Source organism: Acanthaster planci, linkage group LG16, assembly GCF_054643075.1.
Source record: "Acanthaster planci isolate LZ-2023a linkage group LG16, COTS_SCS, whole genome shotgun sequence".
Lineage (NCBI taxonomy): Eukaryota > Metazoa > Echinodermata > Asteroidea > Valvatida > Acanthasteridae > Acanthaster > Acanthaster planci.
In genome coordinates, this window is record NC_141792.1 from 6,872,796 (window position 1) to 6,893,357 (window position 20,562).

At 39.5% G+C, this 20,562-nt stretch overlaps 1 protein-coding gene across 1 annotated transcript in view; it reads right to left on the minus strand.

Moving 5' to 3' along the window:
* The window catches only part of pde6d (phosphodiesterase 6D), a 35,466-nt gene extending 15,514 nt beyond the window's left edge, over positions 1 to 19,952 (minus strand). The window contains exon 1 of the mRNA XM_022254500.2: positions 19,735 to 19,952. Within this exon, the coding sequence (XP_022110192.1) occupies positions 19,735 to 19,775 (41 nt within the window). The 5' untranslated portion in view covers positions 19,776 to 19,952. The remainder of the gene's footprint in view (positions 1 to 19,734) is intronic.
* Between the last annotated feature and the right edge of the window lie 610 nt (positions 19,953 to 20,562).

Genomic DNA, 20,562 nt, shown 5'->3' on the forward strand with positions numbered 1-20,562 from the left:
GCAACAGCGGTAAAAAAAAAGCCAGTCTGAGCGATCAGAAATAAAGGAAGGAACACAGAATATTAGACTGCCAACATGTCAAATCATGGAAATGTGGTCAAAAATGTTCAACCAAGGTACCAAGGTTACACATTGAAAATAAACCTAAGTTGCCATGACTGATTGGTTTCAGTTTGGTTTTTTCTTCAGGTTAATGCATTTTCTATGGGTGGTCCTAAACTTTTGCAAATGACTGTACTTTCAACATGGCAAAACTGCTTGAAACTATGCCTCGGCCTACCCCATGTTGAGGAGACAATTTCTTGTGTCTAGAAACTTGGGACCTACTACTACCAGTAACTGTGGGGGGAAAAACCTTTCCGTACACTGACAAACAGATAAATAATGCACATAACAGTTTTTGACTGCATGCCCATGAATTCACCACCACTCCGCTGGTAATTACACTGTAGGTTTAAATTAATTAGGTTTGGCATGTCATTGATTTTTGGACATTGATGTCTGACACATGCATGTACATGTACATGGTACACTGGGCTGGGATTATTACTGTTCGCTAACGATCCACGCATGAACGGTCATGTACAGTACTCCATGACCGATGCGTTGCATTGTATGAAAATAGTCCAAATGAGAGATCATCTGTCTGTTTGACAACAGAACAGAGGGCTTTTTTGTATGCTTTTGTACATTTGAACAACTAAGTCATCATCACATCAAGTCCTTTTTTTGTATAACACCTCTTTCAAGTTTTCTGCAAAGTTTCAACCAGATTGAACCTGTAGTTTAGGAAACATACAGTAGGATCTTAAACAGTGTACCTTTGATGTCATGTGACTTCTCTCCTCACGATATCATCATCACATGAGGTCAATATTAAAAGCACTCCCTTTTCAAGATATCAGCAAGATTTGAACACAATTGGATATACACTTCAGGAGATATAGTAATTTAAATGATTACCTTAAATGTCAGGTAACTCGTCTGCTTATGGCATTGTCATAACGTGAGGTTAATTTCCGTTTGTAAACCTTCCCTTCCTAACTACCTGCAAGGTTTCAAGCCAATCAGACATGTACAATACAATTTACATGTGCACGTACAATATAAAACATTATAGTTATTGCGGAAAAGGCACAGAGCAGACATTTTAAACATTTGTCCCTTTCGGTGTTCCATACAATGCGATCTGCTCTCCTCACCACGTGCTCGGCAATTTGCCAGGTCCTGAGTATATGCCCTACACACTGTGCAGCATCTATGTTACAGGTAGCTATTGGGCGTCCACGCACAGAGTAGCCAATGCACAGTATGAGTATGCGATTGGGATTTTCGAGCTGGCAACTTATATTGTAAGGGGGTTTTTGTCGATGGGGCTTCATGCGTGTGAAAAATTACACCAGTTATGCACTTCATGCAGCTGACTCCAAAGTTTTAGCTGTCGTCTCATGCACAATTCATGCTTATATCTCTTATGGTAGATTTTTTACCAAATTTTGAAGAATAAAAGACATTTTTATTATAACTTCCGGTCTGATGACGTCATCAGCTCCAAACTTCACACGTGTTGACTGGGTAAAGATGGTCATCTACATCAATTTTCAGGCGATTCGGACAAACTTCGCCACAGACATCTATTCCAAATTCATTTTTCAGAACTTTTAACCTGTCACTAGAGGGCGCTAGACAATTAGGTGACATCATCAGTATATGATTTGAAGAATACTATACCCCAACAGAGTAACACTGTTGAAAACAACTCGATACCTTTTGCCACTTTTAAACATAAGACCACTTCCACCGGAAGGGTGGGTCGTGTGATTTGACCAACACAAGATGAATTCAAGACCACATTTTATCCTGCCACTTGCTACAAACAGAATGCTGCGGGAGGCCACGGTTGATTTTATATGGATTTTTATAAATTCAACGGAATATTTAAATATTCAAACTTTAATAATAAATCATTTGATGATGTCATCATAACGTAAATATTTCAGTATTATCTTCGTTTTTATAGTTAGTGTTTGCCATAACTTTGACGACGATCAATGATTACTAAGGTACCAAATTAGTGCCTCGAAAAACGTGTACAAAGTGAATGGGCTAAAACAAATATGTAAAAATCAATAATAAATCACTGAATGACGTCATCATGATGTCATGTTTCTAGGATCATCTATGCATAAGGCAGGTTCCTCAAAATATGGACCATTAGATAATGTTCAACTTTGGGGGTTCATTTTTCCTGAAGTGAACAGCAGTGAATTAATTCCCAATGTCTGATGTAATGAGGGAAGTCATGGCTGATATCTGAAACAATGATGACCGTGTCAACCTTTCAACTTACTTGGAGTTCATTAATTAAAGTCTCGAATGTTAGCAATTTTGAGGGACATGAATTCCCTGTCAAAGTCCGAGCCAATAGAATTTACTGAGGAGTGATAATCCCTGAGGTTATTTTACACAGATTTATATCTGGTGAAAGGTGATAATATTTACACATATTAAAACCATAATCACGATATTAAAAAGTACCTCTCACAATTAATTGGGTCCTGAAGTCGGCAGTCGCGAATGTCGTTCGATTCTGTCATTAGTGTAAAAAAAAAATCGACCGCAAAAAAAGCGAGTAAAATCCATATATCGATGTACAATGCAAGCTTTAACCCTAACCAGCAAGAATATTTTTTGGCTTACACTACACAGTACTACAAAATACTAAGTAATAGTCTAAGCCTGAAGGATCTAGCGCTACAAATTACTACTTCAGGCTAGGTTCCTTCCATTGTTACTCGTACAGAGCACTGTATGGTACATTGTCTTATCTATTGTATCTTATGGACTGTCTTAAAATATTCATGTCAATGCAATTTTCACAAATGGAGTACATTAAATTTCAAGTGTGATGTAAACATTTTCTACTGAGGTTTAGAGGGCAGGGCCCACAAAACAGCAATGTAAATGTACATGTACAGTACTGTACATCAAGCAGAAAATACTAATGAACATCTATAGTACATCATGTATTTTACCCATGATGCAGTTAGCAGCTTCGATTAATCTCTCATTAAGAATTCCTCTTTGAGCAAACTGTCCCGTAAACTTGTAATATGATTTATCAATGAACTGGTTTGCTCGCTTGAAAACAGGATGCATGCACTTCAAACAACATGGCTCCTAAACATGTACCATGCATACATGTACATGTACATACATGTACTTGTACATGTATTTTCTGTACTTTTGAGAACAATCACACATCGCCAGAGTGACTGGGAGAAATTCATCACAAGGACGCTTTAAACTCTGTGTAGTGAAAAAGATTGGCGTGACCATAGCTACATGTACATGTACATGTATGTACTTGTTCAACCCGTACCGTACACTTCACAATACACCTACTGTACATGTAACAGGACTGTTGGATTCAGTTTGGTTTGAGATGCTACAGTGTACTAACTCACACATGTACATATAACTGGAGAAAAAATGTGAAGGTGGTTACAGGTGCATGTACATTTACAAAAAATACAATTCACATGGCGTACGGGTAAGAAATCATTCTTAACGACATTTTATTTCCATATTCTAAACTGATTATCTTGTCAAGTAAGAACATCCAATCTGTGCATTGGCACATCTACATGTATTTTATGATACCAGTACAAGTTTGAATCAGTCCTTGCCTACGTGTAGGCTTAAGTCCGGAATGTTATCTGGGATTTCCCTCCCAGCTCTAAAATTGAACATTTGTCCACTTGGTTTTTTGCTTACAACATACTTGTATGGTACTGTGGGTTCTTTTTAATGAATCCTGATGTGGTTTCCATTACCAGATAACCATGTACTTGTACTGAACTTGCAAATACAGTGGTACATGTACATGTAACTATGCATGGCATACCGTACATTTGTTGTCAAGACTCATTTTCACATTAACGTAAAGTCATTCAGATAAAAAGTCTGTGACAATGCCTAACCACATGGAAATGCTTTATCACAACTGATGCAAGCAGAGACTCAAATAGTGGAGAACATTGGATCATGTCTAAGGTTTTTTTTTTTTGCAGTCTGCGTCCAGTTGGCAAAGTAGGCTAACATGCAGGCTAGCATGACAGATACATGTAGCCAAGAGCTCTCCATGCATCATTGTAAAGACGAATCACATAAAACTAGTAAAGTGTGAAATGTGCAAGTACATGCACAAAATTGAATGAGTAATTAAATTCAATGCAACTATATCAGAGATGAAGGACAGAGTACTGGTGGGCTGCACTGTGTCAGATTCTTGCCTACAATCCACCTGTATGGATCAAGCACATTAACTACTAAAACAAGCCTATACTTTTTCAAGTTCACAGCCGTTTTTATTCACTTCCTGCGGGACATTATCATTTTTGAATGCATAAACCACCCCTCACATACATGCACAGCTCTGTGCATAGCCTTAGCTACAGTACATGTACAGTGTATATGAGGACTTAATTCAAATGGTAGCGGTAATGATTGCTTCTTTAAAAACGTCAGCCCCTTAATCCACGCTCCCTCAGAGTCAGACAGCTACCGGTAGATTACATTGAATGATTGTCTGTCTCCACTCCGACTTCCTGTCAGCTCATTCAGCCCCTTTGGAAGGGAAGGGAGGAGGGGACACTTGAGAAACTCGTGAGTGCAGTGATCCAGTGGATATGACTGATGAGGGCTTGTTCAGGAGGGGGGGAGGGAGATAAACTGTGTAGTAGACGATGAGGGCCCAGAGTGGTGTGTATGCCGGTGTAGCACTGTCTGCCCACATGAAGGACACGCGAGAACAGGACAGAAACGTGCGCACGCTAAATGGCAACGTAAATGCGTGATCAGGCATTATTTTCCAACTGGGGCCAGATGTTGAAAATGTAACATACATGTACATGTGTGTATGCAGTATTAATTGATTTGGCTTTAGAAGACAAAACGCTCAGACAATCTGGCATACATGCTGCATAAAAGTACATGTACATGTACAAGGGTATGTACATGTAGATTTGATTCAATGTGAAGGGTGGAGAGTGATCACAGCAAGGCATCTTGCTCAGGAACACAAGCACCAGGACATCCCAAATTGCCATCGACTGTAGGCCTACGTGTACAGTACCATACCGGGACATGCACATTACATGTATCCAACAGTGCTTGGACAGGTGACTTCATTTCACTCAAGAAAAGTGCTTGGCAAAAGCAACTCCCTGAAATTGATCCTGAATCTTCAGGCTTTAACTCATCTTTAACCGCACATTTCACACAAAATCGCTTCTGGCCAGATACTGAATGAAGTAAATACTGTACAGCCTACAATTGCAACACTGCCAACATCAAGGGGAACCTACATGTACAGTACATGTAAACCCATAGTTCACCCCTTATTCTCCCCTGCCCCATCCTCAATATATTTTAAACATTGTAAAATGCCAGCTAAAACACATTAGGGATATAGGCATGTGAATGAAATAGCGTGCATTTGTTGATCCTACAATCTTGACAGTCCACCATGGAATTCAAACACAACTAACATGTACTTTGGTGACAAGATAAATCATCAGCAGAGATAGCTTACATAGTTTACGAGCTTGCTTCATGATGCACTATTTATCACAGTAAAAGAAGACAAAGGGAGATTACACTCACATCCATTTAATTTGGGGGGCATGGAAAAACGCTTATAATGTACCATGTTGGTCAAGTTAATGCAGGTTTTCTTCCTTGTCATTCTGTTCACAAATGATGCAAGATATGAGGTGGAGAGAACCCTCCCCCCCTGCCTTTGTGTTGGTCATTGCTTGATCGGAATCTCAGGAACTTCTAGGGGTGATGTGTCAGGTAACTATAGTCTAGAGTGCGTATAGGGATTGGACATGTGCGGGGGGTACCCATCAGACCAATATCATGCACGGTATCTCTGTTCAAGTTGATTCTCTTTTCATTTTTACAATCTTTTTTGGACTTTTTTTGTATTTTTGTTATTAATTTGTAGATAAACAAACGGTAGCTTAAAGGCTTCAACAGTCTGTAAGATAATTTCACAACTCATCAGTTGAAGTCCAAAGATCAAACTTGGTCAGTTACATGTATCAGAGATCATTTTTACCCTACGCGGCCCAAATATGGAAATCTTCTTCCTGTCCATACACCTGCCATCAAACAAATCATCTTCGGCAGGGAGGAAAATCGCTACCTACATACATGTACATGTACATGTAGGCAGCAAGCTATCAGCAGTCTCTGTCAGGCTTATGGTCTAATGGTTAGGGTTTATGACTCACAAACACTGGGTTGGGGGTTTGAAGCCAACTGCTGATTATATATGTACATGTATGTTGTGATCTTGGGCAAGTCACTCCTACTTGCTTCCCTCCCCGAGGTATAATTGGGTACCCATAAGAGGGTGGTTGTGTTCGATTAGCCGTTTGCACCTGAAGTGGCAGCATCAAGCTGTATATACTCTACAAGGAGATGATATAGTTTTAGGAATGTTTACCGGTACCGCCAGAGAATCTGGGATAATAATAAGCACCTTGTATGGTAATTTGGTACCATATAAATATAGTCCCTATTTTCATTTGGTGTACAGTATTCTTCCTTGCATAAAAAAAGCAAACAAATGCTTCAAATGATTCCACTATGGATCCTGTGTCTTCAGAAGCTTCAGTCCTTTCTGCATTGCCATAAAGTTACCTTTCTGCATTACCAGGACCAAAACATTATGAGTGGGAATTTTGATTGTTGTTTTAAGGTTTTAGTAACCATTACCAATGTCAGAACTCTCTCTCACCCTGACAAGATTCCCAATGTGCTTAGAAATATCATGAGTCATCCCACTGCCACAAGGCTTCCGACAGATCTGAGAATAGGTTAGCAGTATTATAAATGCATATGTACGTACATGTACAGGTACAGTACATGCATACATGTACATGTACATGTAAATGTACATGGAAATTTGTCTGAAATAAAGCATCCAAAGTACAGCTCTAGAAAAAATTAAACAAGGCAAATGCCTATTAGGCAACACATTTCTGGTTAAACTACATGTACGTGTATAAAGCCAGCTTCATTTTTCTGTCAAAAGCAGTGTTCCCCCACTTCTGTCTGCAGGTTTCTCATCCTAATGTTTTACCAGAATTACAGAAATTGAGGAAGTACAAGTACATGTACTTTGGTTTTGAGATCTATCCAAATCTCAACCACAATACTGCTACATGTACCGCAACATGCTTGACAACTTGTGCTATCTTGCCAATTGTTTCATATCCATCACTGTTGTCATAACATCAATACTGCAGGGTGACCAAAGTATTATTTACATCCTCACCATAACGGCGAAACCTGAAGTGAAACTCAATTCCACAAGTGAGTTTATTATTGTGGAAGGATCCATATGTCTCAGTGTCAAGTGGGCATGCAGATATGTCATGCCAATGAGAAGATTGCCTTGGCAACAAAGTCTCTTTTGTCAAGTGGAAAACATATGGATCCCAAACTGTCCACGGAGAAAAGTGATTAGTGCCATGCCTGTGTAATGTGTGGTGTCATTGTTTATAGTATGCTGGATCAAGTAAGTTAAATTGAAACCTGCCACATATGGATGCAGGCCACACACCAGCATGCATGTATGCAACATGTATTAGAAATGGCCTTTGTGAACAATACTGTACCGGTACTTGCATATTGCAGTTGACATTTGGTCTTTTAATTTAACTTCATGGTCTAATGCATATAGTGGTTACTTTTCACATCGGGGATGCCCACAATACTTATATTTATCCATATCATGTCTGTCAGTAACTTATTGGTACCTAGTTTGACAGTGCGTTACACTCTATGAAATACAGAGTGCGCGCATGGTTGACTACTGCAAAATTTTTGACACCATTTTTATCTGTTGGAAAATCCCTGAACGTGTAGTGTTTAGTGACCGCTCAGGCCCAATTTCATGGCACTACTAAGCACACGATTTTATGCTAACAGAAACTCCATGTATTTCATGAAGACTGTAAGCAGAAAAGCACAGTAAATGAGGCACCCTTTCCTTACAAGAAACAATTTGCTTAACATACATGTACATGCAGTGCCAAAACAATGGAAATCTCTATACGTTAGCAACATTAAGCACAACTACATCAAGCACTGCCATGAAATAGCACTTAAGGTGAGTGAAATTTTCCGCTACAGTACGCATGACTTTTCCTCTGTTAAACAACTCCCTGAAATTGGACCCTGGTCCGGCAATGCAGGCATTTCACAATAGCATGCCTCCGAGAGTTTGTAATGCATTGGCCAATCACAATGCACGAAATCTGTCGACCCAATGCGCGTTTGGAAAGGGTCCACAGATTTGGCGCATTGTGATTGGCAACGCGTTGCAAACTCTTGCAGGTGCGCTATTGTGAATCACCCGTATTGTGAAACTACAAATTATACAAGCAACACTATATTCCAAACATCCAATCAAAGCACCTTCCTTAAAAACAACAACAAAATGAAAAGCAAGTTCATTCTAGCTTTTGCTGCATGAACATGCACAATAACAAGGTCCTCAGCATGGTACAGTGTACCGGTACCTGTATGTACATGTACATGTAGGCACACCTAACATCTTGAAGCTTTCATCTGCTTCTTAATTCCCTACCCACTCCATTCCTCACTCCCCTGAGGCATTCGAAGTTCCAGATTCCAAACCCATTTCTCAGACTTTTGGTTTGTTCTCAGTTTTGTTTGTTTTGCCTTGAATTTTTTTTCTTGAAGGAGGAAAAGCAGATCCCTCCAATCTACTGCCACATAGAGACTGAAAATACGGATCCCGGTGATTTATTTTAATGCCAGTGAGGATTGTCAAGAAAGTAGGCCAAGTAAAGTCTTTGAGACTCAGACACTGGATGTCCCAGTTTCAAGGCAATTACGCTGCACAACACAATAAATGCCTATTAGTACTAATGCTGTGCATGTACATGTACAATGTACATGTATCTTCAGCTCTGATTCAACTGTTGCGCTGTGCTTTCACACTTATTCCGTCACTGTATAAAATACATGTAAGTAATGAAAGTTTCACAGTTGTGCAACAGGAAGCATTTAATGTCATGTGGTGAAAGATTGATTGCTTTATTCCACTTGTCTTTGCCATTCATTTTGTCACCTCATAATATTGTTCTGACCATGGCACTCATGAGCATTCAATATTTACATGTTGTCACCTATGGCAACTGCAACAGGCTCACACACTGCCTCAGCCTTGAATGCACCCAGGGCACAGGGAAAAACATGTACATGTACTGTACACGTATATATGTGTGCATTTCATGGTTAAAAGCAGAAAAGGCTGTTTGGCAAAATAAGATGGAGCTTAGAAGCAATAACAATGAAGCAATGTGCCCAAAGAGGCATTTCAATATGTACAGTATACATGTACATGTATGTACATGTAGCGGGCAATTTTTTTTTTCTGTTAAGCTACAGTACATATGTACCGGTATGTACATGTATGTAAATTGTGTACATGTACATGTACCGGTACACAAATCAACTTTTTATGGAAGTTACTGGTAGTTAACAATGAGTGAGTAGCAGGCAGAGATGCTGCGTCACTGTACCGCAGAATGGAAACCTCTGATCCAGGTGAATGATCTGTCCCTACCAACTGCAAATCTCCAGGGGCCTTGCCAAAAAACACTCTCCTATTCTGTCTGATGTGCCGTACATGTACTTTACCTGTAAGGGAAGGTGATCTGGAAAGTGTAATTTCTGCAGTGGTAAACCCCGAGCGACTGAACAATAAATGGAATTACAATACATGTGCCGTGCCACCTCCAATGAAACACTGAAATGGATCTTTTCACAAGGGCTTTTGTTTTTTTACAGGGGATGTAAAATTGTCATTAGTGGTGATGTGCAGTTGTATAAATTAATGGACTGAATGAGTAAAAGACGATAAAACCCTTTAGGGGAGAGGAGGCTACACTTGAGAACTGACCCCAGTAATTGTGTTTCACAAAAGCTGCATACTGTACGTATTATTTTTTACCATCAAAGTCGTTAATGCAGTGTCTAGTGTACACATGTACATATGTACAATGTATGTGCATTGTACATATACATGTATAATGCTAGGCATATTATGAATATTATCTTACATGTACAGGTTGAACATCAGCAAAGGGAAAATTCTGCTTTTCTCTGCCTTGACGCCAGAAATGGTACAATTCAAGTTAATTTCTGCATAGATGTTCACGTTTTTGTTAATGATGTTGAACATGGTACTTTACCATGCAATATATGTTTTTCATTTCAACCTAAGATACATGTGCATGTACAGTACATGTACAGGTACGTGTACTCGGTACTTCACTGTTTGTACATGTATGTACATGTAAATCAGCTGCAACAATGTGATGGTTTTTTGTTTTTATTGTTTGTTTTTTTCAAAATCAGAACTAATCACTTAATATGTAACCAATGTTTGAATGGCATACTTCATCCACGCACATGTATGTGTACACATGTACATACACGTACCGTACATGTTCGGTAACTGGTTTGTAATGGCAGTGATGATCAAAATATACACACTGTACTCAACTGATGCACACATGCACTCCTACGACAAGTACATAAGCACCTACCATACTGTTATAGAATCAGTTTACAAAACAACATGACCTATGTAATAAATAGAACTTTAAAAGTCTATACGTACTTGTACTGGCCATCAGGTGAAAATTATGTACATGTATGTGTGGAACAACTGACATGTATGAGTGGAACAACTGATATGTATGTGAGAAACAATTGACATGTATGTGTGGAACAACTGACATGTATGAGTGGAACAACTGATATGTATGTGTGGAACAACTGATATGTATGTGTGGAACAACTGACATGTATGTGTGGAACAACTGACATGTATGAGTGGAACAACTGATATGTATGTGTGGAACAACTGATATGTATGTGTGGAACAACTGATATGTATGTGTGGAACAACTGATATGTATGTGTGGAACAACTGATATGTACATTTATGTGTGGAACAACTGATATGTATGTGTGGAACAACTGTGAAAAATTGCTTCTTCCATAATACTTACATGTACATTTTGTATTTCCTAAGTCTCTTTTTAACATTAGGAATCATCTACGTCAACGTGTGTGCCTTACTTTCTTCATGTACATGTATTTCAGTTCCAAGGGGCAACAAGCACCATGTTAGAAAGTGTATCATGCATACTTGTACAATAATGGTGACTTGGTTCAAATGGTTCTCATCCTGCTACCGCTACATGTAAATGCTCTAAAGCTTTGAGTGGATTTTGAAGGACTGAGGAGAGTACTATTAATTTGAGTCAGGACAGTTTACAAGATTGCTGCATTAGACAAGTTCATGCTGCTTAATGCTGCAGCCAAATAGCCAAACTGAATGAAAATCACTTGAACTGATCTGAACCAAGCCAGGCTGGTTGGTTCTGATATGTTCTGACATTGACAACATGATGTTGACAGTGCACAGAATGAACACGAGGAAAGAATATCAGAAACAAAATTGCATGGAAGTGTTACGTTACATTTCGTGTCAAGAAAAAACATAAAAATAGTCAAGGGTTTTTTTTTGGGACTGGATGCCCTAAACTAAATTAAATTTCAATAAGTGTACTTCCCTACAATTTCTTCAGCTTCAGTTTATATTATCAATGCCAACCTTTGACAATCCAAAGACATTACAACCTAGGTACTGCCAGCATGCATACATTTGAACACATGAGCAGGCTTTGACAAATGTACCAGCACAAAATGAAATTTCCCTATCCTCAACACTCCTGTGACACATTTTGATTTGGAATCCTCTGACAAGAGCCCTTCCCATCTGCTGGCTGACTGGAAATCTAATTTGGACAGCAGGTGACAGGTCCAGAGCCCCCCCCCCACCAGATTGCTTTTTAATAGCAAGAGTGGTGGCTGTCCAGCAGCTCAGTGGCATTGTTGGCTTCATCAGCAGCCTCTCTAATAACATTCCCCCCCCTCTTCCATCCTACCGGGTATCCTTTTGGCTTGAGCAACTGTCCAGTGTTGGAAATTTCATAGTAATGACTTTCTTTAAATTCTCTTACATGTACATGTACATGCAGGTCCTTGTTTAAGAATAAGCAAGATTCACATCAGGCATGGATATTTGAGCATCTACAGATACAATTTTCTCATACCGTATGACAGAAAAATCAGAGTATTTACTGTGACCTATCGGTACATGCATACTGATTGTTGTTTGAGGGTTCCAAATAGGATTCAGATTTCTCAGTGGACAACAGAGTTAACTTTGCCTCTTGGGCGAGGCATTTCACCACACATGTACATGTACATGTAAGGCAAAATGCACATATGCGTTCACTTGCTTGCATCCTAGCCAGAAATATTATTACCTACATACATACATATACAGGGGTATACATGTACATGTATACTCATGTATGCATTTTGATCGCAGACCAGAGGACCTTAGGGTGGACTACCAGTAAATGTAAAGTGGGCATGTACATGTACCTACAGTACATTAATGAGTAATCCACAATGCATGTGGATTTCAATTGTACATGTACATACATGTACAAGTAATGTACATGTACATACATGTACAGGTAACAAAAAAAGTTCTGCACCTGTTCTGAAGGAAAAACATGGAAAACACTTGGGAAGCATCTGAATCAAATGTGCTTGGCTATATAAGTAGCACATAACACATGCATACACAAACCTGTGCATGTACAGGTACAGTACATGTACAGTACAGTGTAGCTCACGAGGACTGGGAGCAGTATCGCAAAGTATGATGTACCATAGTTACATGTATAATTGCAATTCTCAGTCATGAGGTCCATTGGTTCCACTCCAGCAGGTGATGACATGGTGTGGCCTTTAGTACATGTACTGTTAAGTTATGTCACCTCTACATGTGCTGTACTTGCCTTTCTCCACCCAGCATTACATGTACATCATGTTGTACATGTACATACACACATGTACTAGTACAGTGCACAGGTCAGGGCAGTAACATGACAAACAGTATTGTGCTTGATTACCTGTTTGCATATCTGACAGGGCAGACAAGCTTTATGCTCCGCAGGAAACTGAGATGGTTTCAGGAAGGGCCCAATGAACAGGGGATAAGGGTGACGAAGCACCTTGAGCAGTAGCACTGGTGGATCTGTGACACTTTACACAAGTACACATACATGTAACCACACGTGTGAATTCTATGTCGATGAGGCTATGCCAAAGCCCATCCCGATGTATGAATTTGCTAAGCACAGTGTATTCTGCTGAAGGTCAAAAAACTGCATTTGTGGTAACTCTCACGCATGTACATGTATTTACCAGCACAAATACCCAAATTTCAGACCTCAAGCTTTAAATGGACAGAGTTGGCCATTAACTACATATGTAAGTTTCTCTTTAACAAAACATAAGTCACAGGGAGTTTTGGAGGCTATTGCAAGGCAGAGAGTTAAAGGTTATCAGAAATAAAAAGGAATCCGATCTCTTATCGTTCAGAAAAGGTATGACCTTGCATGTGTCAGTTTGTATTTTGAGAAAAAGCAAGATTCTCGACAGAAAACTGGCCCCCCATTTTTCAATCCAAAAATCGCGACAGCGTACCACATGACCTCATGACGTCATTGGCAGAACACAGCGCTGTGCCACGTCGTGTACTTTGACCTTTTACAGGCATGTATGCATGTTGTTCTGGGTTATCATCGCCATCCAAAATATAATCCCAGTTATTCTTTTTGCCAATATGCCGGCACGACATGTTGTTGCTAGTTGCAGCAATACCACCAGTGAAGAAATACATGTAACTCTTCACAAATTCCCGAAAGACGAGAAACTGTCAAGAATTCACCAGGGCAAAGTGGTTGAGGCCTTCAGCAAGGAGCGTGATATGCAGCGCTCACTAAGGTGTGTATTGTGCAAGAAAAAATGAGTAAGGCCCAGCTTTGTCACTGTTTTCACAGAGACCAAAGTCTCACCATAGAGCAAAAACCAGTTTCAAGAAAATCGCATTTGAAGTTGGTCTCTTTTTCCAACGCTTATTTCCCCAGTATTTAGCATTCTTTTTACTTAACCAATGCTACTCCATGGTGGAAGAGGGGATCTTAAATGACACAAAAATACAAAATAATATTTATAGAAGCCAAGTAAAATTGTTTTTTTTGTAAACAAACAGTTTTGTCTGTTTGTAAAAAATGCTAAAATTTGTATGACTAGTGTCTCTTCATGGAAACGGAACATACATTGCACCTATTTGCCATACCACATGCCAGGTGCAAAACTGTTACGTTTCCAGGGTCAACTTTATCTCTTCGTGAAAATGGTAAAATGGGTTTTACCCATGGTTTTGCCCTTGGTTACTTACACTTCACATTTGGAAGACAACTTTGTCTCTTCGTGGAAACGAAAAATGTCGTTTAATTCAATTTTGCCCTGCAGTGATCATCGTGATGTACCATAGTTCATTTCAGTAGATTTGGTAAAAATTATTACACCAGGTTGTAGGCATCACATAGCCAAGTAGACTTTGCGAAAAAAATAAAAAATGAAAAAAATCATGATGTGGGGCCACTTTGTCTCTCCATGAAAACAGTGACACAGTGTAACTGTTTAATTAAACAGAATTAATAAGACTCGTTAATAACTACGGTACATGTATCCTGATGTGATTTAACAGCAGAAATAAAATTCTTTTAACACTGATTACATGTATAAAAACTAAGAGTGAACAACGTATCAAGGACCAAGCCACGCAAAAAGTTCCAACAAAAAATGTTTGCTAACTACAGATAACTTCTGTACCTTGGTAATTTTGCAAGGCATTGCTGTAAACACCATTTTTCCTTATCTAAGCAAAGGCATGCCAACCCAAATGCTGTATGATGCATTGTAAATATCCCTCCTTGTACAATGTAGCAGGTCATGAGCTAATTTTTGGAAGATTTACGTATCCTACGGTATGTACATGTGTATAAGTAAAAATGTTCCACACATGTACATCATGTACAAAGCAAGCTCACCGCCGTCACTACCAAGCCACTGCCTACTCCCATACATACACTGTACATGTATTAGCGGGTCACTGTTAATTATTAAAGCCATTTCTCCCAGTAAATTATAATCCTATGGCTGTTTAGTGCTTTAAATTCAATTTTCTGTGCCAGTAGCTGGTGTTGTACATGTGCATTACATCTACATGTCTGTCATTCCAGGGGGAACAAATAATAACTAACACAAAAAACCGACAGGGACGTACGTGTATGCAGTAGCTTGTTTTTTTTTCAGCCACAAACAATATTGATTAGTTCTGCGTGCAAGTGAGATTATGCCAAGATGGCCTTCTAATACTCCAGTTGCTATGGCAACTGATTGGGCTGCGTAAGCAGTGATTACGAAGTAATTCGGATTTATTCATGGCATAACAGCAAAGTTGTCATGTAGAGCGAAATTTTCAAGTGGGCTTTTGACTTGCAGAAGAAGGTCATGGCTGCACAATGTTAAACTGGATTAAAAAGGGCCCAAAAAATCCAATTTGAGTGCATGTGGGAGTACATGTAGCATTGTCAAAACAACTAGCAGGTGATTGTGAACAGCACACAACACTCAGTACAAACATTTCGTGCTGAGTGCTGTTAAAACAACGACCTACTTAGTGTACATGTACACTGTACAGTACCCAGGTATGTCTTATCTTCTGGCAGCAGACAGTACATGTAGTTCAAGTAAATGTATCAGTGCATACAGATCTCATACACAACTACATGTATTTGCCAGCACATACATGTACATGTACATGTACATGTACATACATGCACATGTACATGTACATGTATGTACAAGAAACAAGTGCAAAATTATAACCAGCGGACAGACCACTTTCAGTATTTGACTGTCCAAAAGGCAAAGCAGATACTGTACATGTACAAGTATGTAGTCAGACAAATGTCTGAAGGAAATAAAACGGTTAAAGTCCCAAAGGCAAAATCCAGTTAATGTTTTTTGCAGCTTTCTAATTGCACTGTATCAGAGCTACGCAGCAAGCAAAGAATTACTAAGCAACATATGCAGGAATCACTGAACTGGCTTGTGTAAAGATCGAGAGCAAGGAAGAATCTGCCATATTACAAGTGTTGCAAAGTACAAATTTGATCTCTCCTCGACCAGTACAAGGTCACCAGAAAAACCTATTTCACACACTTCACAATTTGTGCAAAAATCTATGCTTACATGTACCGTACATGTACTCATACATACCTGTAGCTTAATGTTTGAGATTCTTTCTGTTACCCTAATAATGGCCCATGTCAAAAGAAATGACTGCCATCCACTTTTGCTTATTTCTTCTCGATGTCAAGCCTGACATCCATGAATCTTTGGAAGTTTGGTACGAGTACTTAAGCAAATTACAGGTGGTATAATTCCATGTTTGCTCATCTGGGAATTACTTGCTGTTACTATCCTGAATGAATGCCAGGACTGACTACAATGACATTTTTGGAGCATATTTTGCACTATTCAGACTTACATGTACATGTACATGTAAACTCAGAACTAAACCATACAAGTACATTCCGCCAGAAACATTGACTCAATTATTACATGTACATGTAACTAAATAAAAGCTCAAATCTAAACCTACCAAATACATGTATACATGTACTTGGAGTTAATTAGGGGGATATGGAAATTTCAAGTTGGACAGGAATGAGAATACAAGTACGTGTAATTTGTAAATTGCATGTACGTGTGGTCACGGACAAAGTACATGTACCAGCCACACTTATACATGTGTTGTTCACTGAACTGCATGGGCACAGCCAGCACGGTGTCCACAATCATTGAATCAATGCCAATTTTCATGGAGTTGAGATTCAAACCACACATTCAGAATTTGCTCTGCTCACTAGCCTGTCATGCATGTACATGTATGTACATGTACACATGTATACCGGAACATCAACAAATAGCCGGTTGATAGCAGTTTCTACATGTACATAACATTTGACTGAGTGAGGTCAAATGCGATTGTGAGTGTTGATTTGGTGAAAAAATTGTTAGGTAAATACTACTTTTGAAAAAAAAAACCAAATACACATATTTCTTTCTAATCTGTGAAATTTGAGGTCAAGTACATGTAATTGCTGTACCAAGGGTTTGGAGGTAAAAAATCAGTCTGCCACATCATGGGCCTTGTCAGTAGGCCCAGTGTACACATGGAGAGCTTGAAGGCAGAACCTACATTCATCATTTGCGGCTGTCCAAAAAGTTGATAAACTTTCCGCTGAAAAAAAACCTTGGTTTTAATATGGTCACAACACTAAACCTCCTGTCAAACTATTCTTTCTGGCAACTTGTCATTTCGAAGAGAACACTGAAAGACCATTTTTTTTTTATTTCTGCAAAATGTGGGCAAGCATTGACAAGATGCCCATGCAGTTACTATGAATCTAGTCCCAGAAGCTTGGACTCTATGAATTGCCTTTTTCAACATTTTGACGTGGCCGGGCAATAGTACCATGTATGATAGTTCAAGTATTCTTCATAGGCTTTTCTTTCCATGAATTGATTTCACTCAAAATAGCTCGTACATTGTCACACCCCCAAATCAAAATCATAAGAGTTCACCTCCAAAATGGTCCTTAAACTGTCTACTGCACCCACCTTAGGATTCAATGGGAATTGGAGGATCCAATGATGATTGTAAAGTATATTTACATGTAGGAAGAATGGAGAAATTTCCAATTTACATCGGAAATCTTGTGCCTTGGATAACTCGTACCATGGACAACTTGTTCCATCAACTGAACATACATACTGAAAAGGAACAGCAAGAAAGTTACAACCGAATTGCAAACATGAAGGTACGAGTGGTCTTAACTCAAGGTACAAGTTGCCCAAGACAAGAGCTGACTCGCACTGGGCAAGCTAGTGAACCATTCACAATAATATGTGGTGTCTGCAAGCGCGTGTCAGTGACTTTTTCCTCAGCAGGGCTTCATGTATATTCAGTCGCTGTGACTAAATTGAGTTATACATCAGAAGTTGCACTGCTCAAAAAACAGTCATTGGCATGCATGTGCTGTTGATTTGAAAATTTTTATTTGAAATTGAGATCCTAATAATGTTAAGATACTTAAACACAACTCTCTATGACATTCGGGAGCTTTGTGACATTTAACAGTGAAAACAAACAGCTACATGTACATTACGGCAAGGCTGTGACCTCAGGTTGCGAAAACTCCCAGATGAAGGCATAATTAAACATGATAAAGTTGCATCCATTCACAGAGCCTAGCCCTAGGCCTATTATTAATTAGCCTATTTTCTGGGAAAACATGTATGATTCACTGGGCTTAGTAAAACATCATCAGGTTAGTTGTTCAGCACCCTTTTTTTGATTATGAGAACAAATAATGTAGGCCTGATTTTCTCTGTGATTAATTATGTTTTAAAAAATGGTCCTGGGCTTATAAATAGAAGTAACCACCGGTACATTGGAGGCTGTAGGCTAAGCTAGACCCAGCAAGCCTACTTAGCCCAACGTTGGATCCCACAGCTAGGCTAAGTGGGCTTGCTGGGTCTAGCTTAGCCTACGGCCAAGTCCGCCCATGGGAGCGGGGCGGATGTTGGGTCCCACAGTTCTGAGGGTAGCAGGGCGGACGTCGGACCCCCCAGTTCTAAGGGTACACTTAGTCATGTTAGCTTCCAAAAGATTAGGAACACAAGAAACACCAACAGTCATAGGTTAACTACATGTAGTACTGATAAGTACATGTACAAGTAACCTGTAACACAACAGCATGAACAAGATGAACGTGAACTAACCCAGGTTGGACGTCATCTACATGCAGGATGGCATTGCAACTAACGTCCAGGTATTACAAATCCTCCTACGATGCGAAATTTTTTTCAACATTGTTTTTTCTCACATTTTTACCTGGAAAAGACATCCAAAGTGTCGTTCACAAGTGCCTTGTATCCCAAACTCCATAAATGCTGTGTTGAAATTACTAAATACGCCAGCGGACAACGCATTTTGCCGGTAATTTTACGAAACTCCACACCTTCCGTTGCGGTTGGTGTACAACCTACATTCATTTAGAAGGCCTAATACATATTTGCGCATGCTCAAAATTGCTTCCACACTCAGCCCACATTGTGTCAGTTATGTGTCTATAGCTAGGCCCCTAAGTCTAGGTCTTTGCTCAAATGGAAATACGTGGAGATGCGCAAACAGATCTAGTCGTAGCTTTGGAAACCTGTCTCAGACACGGCCTAATCTGTGACTTCTTCGTGCCCACAGCACTCCGCGCATGGTTACTATGTATTCCATGCATGTGCAAGTATACATCCTAGCCGAATGTAGATCGCAACTGAAAGCGTGGAGTTTTACAAAACTTCCTGCAAAATACATTGTTCGCGCGCTTATTTACATGATTTGGTGTTAATTCCAACACAGCATTTATGGAATTCGGGATACAAGGCACTTGTGAACGACATTTGAGCTGTCTTCGCTAGGTAAAAAAACAATTTCGCATTGCAGGACTTTATACCCTGGACGTTAGTCGCAATGCAATGCTATTAAGCAGACGCGACGACGTCCAACCTGGGCTAACCGTGAACATCTGACATGACATCAGACGATGCAAAGGATACAACTTGAAACCTTCCATAATTCGTTCCGCTCTGGTAGGCATTTTGCTGGCTCAGGTGAAAAACACTGGATCACTAGTAATACGAGATGTTCCGCTATGATGAGAAAAACCAACAACGCTAACTTCGGGAAACCGAAACCGGCATGACATTCACAGTAACACGAACACGATAGGCCTAACGTAAAATGGAAACCAAGGAAGCGCAAGCTTTCTTCAGGGAGTTCAGTTTTCTAACGTACAGGTGATGTCAGAAGGAACTCTGTATGTCCTTTCTCCAGAACTTCTCATCTGCTTCTTGATACATCATTAGCATCAAATACTGAACTTTTCTCTTGTAACGTAAGTTAATTAGATCAAAATAATTTTATCTGAAAGCCTTTATATATGTCTGAAATACTTGTTCGAAGCATAAAATACCACGCAACCCCTTAGTCGGATACCCAAGATCAGGTTTTATGTCTTTATAGGGTGTACATGTCAGGGTATTGACCCAGTGTAATATATCATTCCGCCAGCAAACTGCCTACTCAAAGAATGGCACATTCAGGCTGCAGACGACAAGGATTTTTGTTGCAGCTCGACCGTGACGTCATCAGCAGGATGAATGATTTTTGTTTTGATTTGGATGTTTTTAAAAGAAATCGATTTGCCTTTGCTAGGCTAGGTGTGATGTACAACAAGTTTAAAGTCTTGTGTCTAGTATTGCCTAGTTTCCCAGCTGGGGATCTTAAAGCTGCTCTCAAAGTTCCCTTAGTCGGGCTGCAGCTTGGAACAGGAGAGCTAAAGATCATCAAGATGAACTTGAATTTGAAATATATTCCCAATTTGG